The 8,728-nt window shown below is 41.2% G+C and overlaps 1 protein-coding gene across 1 annotated transcript; it reads left to right on the plus strand.

Moving 5' to 3' along the window:
* The first annotated feature begins 426 nt into the window (after nt 1-426).
* On the plus strand, nt 427-3,165 carry LOC123123768 (ER lumen protein-retaining receptor). The gene is made up of 6 exons (XM_044544372.1): nt 427-683; nt 1,323-1,588; nt 1,780-1,895; nt 2,171-2,244; nt 2,336-2,399; nt 2,829-3,165. The coding sequence occupies exons 1-6, from the start codon at nt 593-595 to the stop codon at nt 2,863-2,865; spliced, it is 648 nt and encodes a 215-aa protein (XP_044400307.1). The 5' UTR covers nt 427-592; the 3' UTR covers nt 2,866-3,165.
* Nucleotides 3,166-8,728: the final 5,563 nt, after the last annotated feature.

The raw sequence follows: 8,728 nt of genomic DNA on the forward strand, positions 1-8,728 counted from the left end.
ATTTCAGAATTAGATAGTTTGCGCTAAAAAATGTTGGTGCAAATGTCGTTTTTTGAGTGTTATGATTCTCTTGGTATCACGTTTCTTCTGCGCGCGGAGCAATGAAACAACGTATTTTCGTAGCCTATGTGATGAGTGAGTGAGATTCCATTTTGTTCTCCTTATAATCGGATAGTTAGAACACACCCTTTCTACGACCGACAAATAGCATTCAATTTTGAAGACAAGAGACGATAACTTCAGCATTTTTACCAAATTTACACTTATTAGATGAATACACAATTCACACCAAACTGATTTTGTGTGTGAATTTAATAATGGACCGGCCAATATAGGGCTGAATATCCCCTTCCACAAGAGGGACCGGCCAATCGCAGGGCACCACGTCAGCTCGACCACGTAGCCCACGCCCACCGGGCCACGCACAAGATACACGCGGCCGAAACGGCCTTCTACTCGCCCGGCCCCACCTCTCAGTCCTCACCCTGCCCCCTCCATTCGCCCCCCTCCCGCCGACCAGAGAGGCAGGTCGCCGCCGACGAGATCTGAGAGCTCCGGAGGCCGGATCCCGGCCGCTCAAAGGCACGCGGAGATGAATCTGTTTCGGCTCGCCGGGGACATGACCCACCTCGTCAGCGTGGTGGTGCTGCTCCTCAAGATCCACACCATCAAGTCGTGCGCAGGTAACTCCGCCTTGGAACCAGAAATTCATACAATTAGAGTTAAATCAGTCAGGGAGGGTGAATTTAGTTTGAGTTTTATCTGTTGGTTTCTCGTTTCCATGTATCGATAATGGTGGTGCGCGCTCAGAAAATCTAATTTCAGAGCATTAGACAGTTTGCGCTCTGAAAATGTTGGTGGCTTGTGCAAGCTATGCTAATTTTGATGCAACTATTTGGTAAGAAATTAAGAGTAAATCGATGCTACTAATGAGATCAGTTACTCTGCTTCCTGGACTATGCTGTAGGCCAGTTCTGTAACAGCATCGCCTCACCGCTAAAGAGTCAAATCCTGGAGTACAAGCCAACTTGCTCCATAATAATTAAACTTGAATTTTTTCTTTGTATAGTACTCCCTCCGTCCCATAATATAAGAACGTTTCTAACACTACACTAGTGTCAAAAACGTTCTTATATTATGGGACGGAGGGAGTGTCCTGAATTACTTGACGCTCAAACGGATGTATCTAGACGTATCTGTTTGAGCATCAACTAATTCCGGATGGAGGAAGTAATTAGTTGTGCTAATACTACCGGCAATGGAGTCTGTTAGCATTTAGTTTGATGGGCCTTTGTTTTTTTACATTTGATAATTCCCTGCAGGCATATCTCTGAAGACGCAGGAGCTATACGCACTAGTTTTTGCAGCTCGCTACCTGGATCTGTTTGTGCATTTTGTATCTTTGTATAACACCGTCATGAAGCTGGTCTTCCTGGCGAGCTCTTTCTCAATAGTTTGGTACATGAGGAAGCATAAGATCGTGCGTAGGACCTATGACAGGGAGCACGACACCTTTCGCCATCATTTCATAGTGCTGCCATGTTTGGTTCTGGCTCTCCTCATCAATGAGAGATTTACCTTTAGAGAGGTCAGTTTTTTTAGTTCCTAGATGCTCACTACGTTATGAATTATGATGCCAAATTTATACCTTTCTAAATTGTCCCTTTGTTGGAACCATCGCACGATGTTGTGATGGGTGTTGCCTTATATTGTTGCTGAACTTTTACTCTTTAGATAGATTTCCACCGTTGTGATAATTTGCACCTTTAATCTGGACAGGTAATGTGGGCATTCTCCATTTACTTGGAAGCCGTAGCAATTCTGCCTCAACTTGTGTTGCTACAGCGCACAAGGAATATTGACAACTTGACTGGCCAATATGTCTTTTTCTTGGGGTAACGTCTCCTCTTTTTATCTGAAGACGCATATATCAAATAAAGATTAGGACTGTACTTTGTATGATAATAAAGCGGCCTGTACATAATCTAATTTTCAATCTACCCTTTTGTTTACTATTGGTGTCTTTAGTTTTGGTTAATCATATGAATTTCCTAATATCATATTCTGGTATTCAGCTATCATCTCGGATCTTTATTTTCCATCTTATAGTTTTAGGTATGCTGCTGCTATGTAATTGTTTCCTGACACATTTACCCTGGTGGTGATACAGTGCCTACCGCGTACTTTATATCCTCAACTGGATTTACCGATACTTCACTGAGCCCCATTTTGTTCACTGGATAAGTATGAACTCTATGCACCATACCTTCCCGTTTCTCAAGACTACAAGGATGCACTCATTACTCATTTTGTAACCGAGATATTCTCAATGCAGGCTGGATTGCGGGTATCGTGCAGACTATGCTGTATGCTGACTTCTTCTACTATTACATAATAAGGTATTGCCTTTGATTTACCGTATCATTTTTATACCAATACAAAAAGCATGAATTGGAATTTGTCCAGTCAATCCATATTCCAAACAGATTAATCCAATGGATAACCTTGTGTCCTTATAATCACTTACACACTAAGTACCCACCAATAGTTGTTCGTTAGGTATCGATTTTCCCCGCATTCTGTCTTGTTGTTACATTTCAGTACTGACTCGGCACACAGTGCTCCCCAGCTGTTGGAACCATTGTACACTACATATTCTGTCTGATATAATCTAACCCTCCGGCTGTTGGAACACTCGTCTCTTGGTTGTATATGTCACTACATATTCTGCGATATCATTTATGTAAAATGTGCATTGCACATACACAGTTGCTAGTCAACATGAATTGTCCCTTTCCACTGACGGTATTACTCTGGACAATTTGCAGCTGGAAGAACAACGTGAAGCTAGAGCTACCAGCCTGAGCCGCTGTTTTCTTCCAAGATAGACTAGGTATTACGGCTTGCTTAACTTAATGGATAGACAGGACAGATATGGATCATATGATACAGATGTGCGTTTTGGGTTCCTGGATTTTCTTGTTTCCTTCCAATGTTTTCGGAGGTGAAAGCTAGGTTCGCCTTGTATCTTGTAAGGTAATATAAGGAGGTTGTGTACTTGTGATACTGTTTTGGAACTCGATGAAGGTGCTGCTGCTGTACTCCCTTTGGCGAGTGTATACTGCTTATATGGTTATATTTCATAACTTGCAATGTCATAGCGTCCATGTGTGTTCCTTCAAAGAAAGTAATTAACTAGTGAAGAAGTTAAATGAGAGAAGTCGATCCATATTAGAACCTCGAACACTCTAAAACACCACCCTGGACTAGATTCATGGATGTCCTGCTCTAGGATCCTCGGTTTAGGCTAGTTGAAGAGTTAAATACATTGCGAGTGTCTGAACTTCTCTGTCATGGTCAGTTTGGTACTTAAACTTGCAAAAAATACAAAAATGATGATGTAACTTGTCTTCCGTGCATATACGGTGCCTCCGGCCGTATCGACTGTATGGGCTGCCTGCGTGCTGGCGGCTGGCCCACTTGTCAGTGGACAACCTTTCTTTTAGAAAACACCTCTTGTTTTATTCAAATTAGAAATACAGGTCCCATGTATAGGTATGACAGAGAGAGAAGTCACTAAAATAAATTACAGGTAGACCTACTGCTTAGTGCGGGCATGAGCAGACCACCCGGCCGAATTAAGTCATGTGTGCTAGTACTAGCTAGTACTCATATACATATACATAGACCTAGTCCGCGTATCGCTTTGCAATTACTTTAGTTTAGGTTTTCAGATTGTTCATCCTTTTTGCTTCGGCGGCGAGGATGCGGCGCTGAATAAAGTTTCTTCAGATTTTACTCCGACGAGGCGATCGGTCCTATGGTTGGGGATGAATTTGGAAATCAGTCTGTTCAAGTAAGGATGGTGTGGCGGTGGCGACATCCTCATGGTGGACCTGTGTCCTCGGGCTCCGCCGTTGCGACGGCGTTTGCTCCAGCGCCGACGCGGAGCTTGGGAGGTAGTTCAGGAGCGAATGCAGATTGTGGTCTGCATTGATGGCATCTGGAAGATGGTGGATCGTGTGCTGGGTTCGTGCTTGGTGGATGGCAGGTATGGTTTCCTCCTCCGACGTCTTAGTCATATGGGGGTGCCAGATCTGGAGTTTGATGGCGTGTCCAAGGTGTTGCTCCGGCCTGATTCGTTCGACGGTAATGGCTTTGGCGAACCACCTTGGAGGTCCGCAAAGCTGCTTATCAACGATGTAGCCGCTTCGAACTCGGGTATTGAGGTGATCCGCCATTTTTGGTGGCTGCTGTGGTGGACCAGAGACAGGTGACGGGCGTCGGTGTCAAGCTCAAAGGATTCTTTGGTCTCGTTTGTAATTTTACTTCTTGGCTGGTGTTTCTTTGTGCAAAGGCTAGAGTTTTACTATCTTTTCAGTTTTGCCAGGTCGATATGTACGTGGCTTGTATTATGATCCTTATGATATATAAATGAGAAACACATTACCATGCAAAAAAAATAATTTTACTTCACACATTTTCTACTTGTTTTCCTTTTATTCATTTTCGAGTTCCTGTTTAGTTTTCATGATATGTAAGTTTTACCATAAAAAATACAATAATAATAGTAGGCAATTACTGTGTATTTTATTTCTTTAATCTATTTCCATTATTGTTACTTTGAAGAGGTAAGCATGAACTTATTCTAAAATTTATGTGGATTTAGATAGTTCAACGTATATTAAAAATTATTGCGTAAATTTATGTATCTTGATGCAGGAGCACAAGCACGGACAATTATTGCTTATATTCATTGTGTTTTTGAAATACACAATTGCAAAAAAATGACAACATAACTGTTCAACATGTATTAAAAATTATTGTCTAATAATAGTAATTCTAGAAGTACTAAAACATGTTTTTTTTGCGAGGAACTAAAACATGTTAAAGGTGTTTGCAGAAATGTAAGAATAATTTTACACAATAATTTTTTTCAGTACACGTTGAACATTTTTTTAAATACATGTTGTCAATTTTTTGAATGCACGGCAAACCTAAGGTAACCACCAGGCAGGACACCAGGTGATGCCTAAAACAAAGAAATACTGTCTGCATCTTTCAATGGACGAGGCAAATAAATCAGCAGGAAAATTCCAACTAGAAGCTCTAATGGGATAAAGAAAGTTTAGATCTTAATGAGATTGTTACGTACAGTAACAAGTGAAGAATTTAGATAGGCCAAACAAATAAATTGTCATTGACGTGTGCGCATTATGCATACCACACACACACACACACGAGATCCAGTATTAAGAAAAATACTACTACAAATGATTAGATACAACACAAAAAATAAATACGGTAATTTATATTTTACATAAGATGGAGTTTCTCTAAATAAGGCTGGCACGAATGAGCTCCCGAGTTCAAACTTTGAAGCCGATTATTTCTTATTATTTCTCTTTATTGTTTCACATGGTATCTTTTTCTATATAAGACGTTGTTTCTGCTATTTACATAGACGGTCGTGCTTGGTGTGGTGGTTAACATGTATATCTTGTGCACCCGCAAAAAAAAACATGTATATTTTGTGCACGACAGGTGCTCGGTTAGAATCCCTCAAGGGTCGCTCTTTTTTTCTTTTTACTACTATTTCATCCGCTCGCCTGAGCTAATATGCGGGACAATATTAAAATAAAATCTAAGGGGTTGGCTGTAAAAAATGCTCCCACTTAATATTATATGCGGGCAGCTGTCATGCTGGCGTGCCATGCGGGCCGGACAAGTTCGAGCACCACTTTCGTGTATTTTACAACTTTAGACATCAAAGTGACCGCGCATGACAAGTTTAGGCGCCCGCAATTTATTTACTCTAAGCAAAATGAAAATTACATTCTTGGTCAACGAGCATTCCGATGGCAGGAGGTCCATGAAGTTGGCTTCATCCCGTCTTTAGCTTGTGCCATTGCACATCCACAATCCGGGCACAAATACTCTTTTCATTTCCTGCACCATCAGGCTCTTTATCACCTACGCATTGTATGACTCAATAATGGTCGGCATCTGAATCCTGTTTGCCGCAAGCCGGAGGCCTTCTAGGCATGTTGCAGCCTGAACCTTCGGGCGGGTTTTGAAGGGATTTTCCTCGCGTGGCCCAGAAACCCCACAGTATGGTGTACATTGTGTTTTGAGTTGTGTGTGAGTGTTGGTGGAACCATTTCATATGATGTTTGTTTCTACTTTCTAGTATGAATGATTATATGTCATCTTACATGCTGCTGATATGTTCTTATTTTGATAACCTTCCGCTTGGATTCTTGTTGGGGTGGACGAGTTGCCTCCGTTTTGGGAGCCAGTTGCCACACCTAACTTCGGTACTTCTTGGCCTCTTGACCTTGTTTAGTTACCGAAGTAGTATATCCTACTTGATAGCTCTTGACCTCTTGTAGTATTATTATTCTCTCCTAATGATATGATATTCTAACTTGTAAATATCAATATTTTCTATAATGTCTTTATGAAGAACTTGCATAAGTCAAGTAAAACATGAAATGTAGTTCTTATTTGTTGCTTGCTTATTCTAGTTGTAGTGCCAAAATGAATTCCGAGATTATTGATCGAAAATTAGGAAAAGGAGAAGGGAGGAAGATGAAGACATGATGTTTTTTATTCGGCCCGCATTGCACGGAACACATAATATAGGACCAATCGAGAGAAAACAATGACACAGCTCCATCATATATGGCAAGAAGCGTGTTAACGATATCCTTATAGGGCATGTTCAGAATTGCTTAGCTGCTTCTAGGATGGAGCCACACATCTCAAGGCCTTTGACATCTTATCTTGGAAGAAAAACTTGATATCGGATACAAGAAAGGTGGAGGAGAAGTTAGACTTTTGGCTATTTGTTTTTCAAGTTATTTGTTTGTGAAAGGAGAAAGCGGTGTGCTGGTTCTGCAGCGACCGGTCCTAGCAAAATTTAGTACCAGGAAGAAAATTAAAACAAATACAATTTATACCAAATTTGTATACTTTTTATAATTTTATTTTTTAGAATGCCAAAAATTTAACGAGTATAGTCAGGAAACCATGACTATCACATCATTCTCCTAATGATTGGGTCTAACTTCTCCTCCACCTTTGGTTAATTGTGCGAGCTTAGTCCTGCAATTTGAATATTTGTGTAGATTTTTAGTCTTTGGGGCCTTTCCTCGTAGGATCTAGGAGTCGTTTTGTTTCCACGACAGCCACAACCATATCCAAGAGAAAACTTTCCATCGCAACACCCTTTTCTGAAGCCACCACCATTCTGAAAGCAACAACAACCACAAACCTAAACATGCCAAATCAGGCACTACAACATCAAGCATGTAGCATTGCACTATAGAGAATCTCTGTAGTATATGTACTGTATATACATACTATTCATATTGATCTATCTATTGATTCTCAGTCGGTCCATCTAGAGGGGAGGCTATTAGGTGCTCCCACGATACGAGAGCTCCCGGTTCGTTGGATTGTGGATCCAACGGTTAGCTCTGAAGTCTTTGGATCTGGGTGCAATTATCAAAATCCTTGGGGTTTTGTGCAAATTTGAATGAGCTCTTCATGTGACTATTTGATCCACGATCAAACATCCCCGCAACACTCGTATGCGGGTGCACATGGTATCGTCACCAGTCTAGAGAGGGGGAAAAGTCATTGTACTGTTCATTGGTGACTGACCATGGGCAAGTCACTTAATATGATTCCATTGATTGTGGATCCTCTCATTATCTCGTGACATTGCTGTCGGAACTAAAACCGACGGATCTCGGGTAGGGGGTCTCAAGCTGTAGGTTTAGGAAGAATGATAACCGGGGACAAAGGGAGACGATGTTTACACATGTTCGGGCCCTCTCGAAGAGGTAAAATCCTATGTCCAGCTTTGATTGTATTGATGTGATGATGTACATAGTACAAATGATCTACCTCGAGATCGTATGATTGTGTTCTAAACCCTAAGGCTGGTAATCGTGCCTCTAAAGACTAAACGCCTCGGTTTATATATGCATCGGGGGTTGCTACTTCTTGAGCTTGCGTTAATTTTTCCCTTGAAGAGGAAAGGGTGATGTAGCAAAGTAGAAATAAGTTTTCCCTCATTTAAGAACCAATGTATCAATCTAGTAGGAGGCACAAGCAAGTCCCCAATATATGCACCTGCACAAACTAACAAACACTTGCACACAACGCAAAAAAGGGGTTGTCAATCCCTTCACAGTCACTTGCAAGGATGAGATCTGATAGTGATAGATGTAAAACAAATAAAAGTAAATAAAACTCAGCGAGGTATTCTTGTGTTCTTGATTTCATAGATCTAAAAATAATATGATCAAAGTAGACCCCGGCCGGGGCCATAGGTTTCACTAGAGGCTTCTCTCTCAAAGAAAGCATACGGTGGGTGAACAAATTACTATTGAGCAATTGATAGAAAAGCGCCAAGTTATGACGATATCTAAGGCAATGATCATGAATATAGGCATCACGTCCGTGACAAGTAGACTGAAACGATTCTGCATCTACTATTATTACTCCACACATCGACCGACTCCTGCCTGCATCTAGAGTATTAAGCTCATAAGAACAGAGTAACGCCTTAAGCAAGATGACATGATGTAGAGGGATAAACTCAAGCAACAATATGATATAAACCCCATCTTTTTATCCTTAATGGCAAAAATACAATACGTGCCTTGCTCCCCCTTCTGTCACTGGGAGAGGACACCGCAAGATTGAACCCATCACA

This window comes from Triticum aestivum, chromosome 5D, assembly GCF_018294505.1.
Source record: "Triticum aestivum cultivar Chinese Spring chromosome 5D, IWGSC CS RefSeq v2.1, whole genome shotgun sequence".
In the NCBI taxonomy this organism is placed as follows: Eukaryota; Viridiplantae; Streptophyta; class Magnoliopsida; order Poales; family Poaceae; genus Triticum; species Triticum aestivum.

Coding starts and splice junctions, on each gene's coding strand:
- LOC123123768 (XM_044544372.1), top strand. CDS start 593: ATGAATCTGTTTCGGCTCGCCGGGGACATGACCCACCTCGTCAGCGTG. Junction 684..1,322: donor CACCATCAAGTCGTGCGCAG/GTAACTCCGCCT, acceptor AATTCCCTGCAG/GCATATCTCTGAAGACGCAG. Junction 1,589..1,779: donor AGAGATTTACCTTTAGAGAG/GTCAGTTTTTTT, acceptor TAATCTGGACAG/GTAATGTGGGCATTCTCCAT.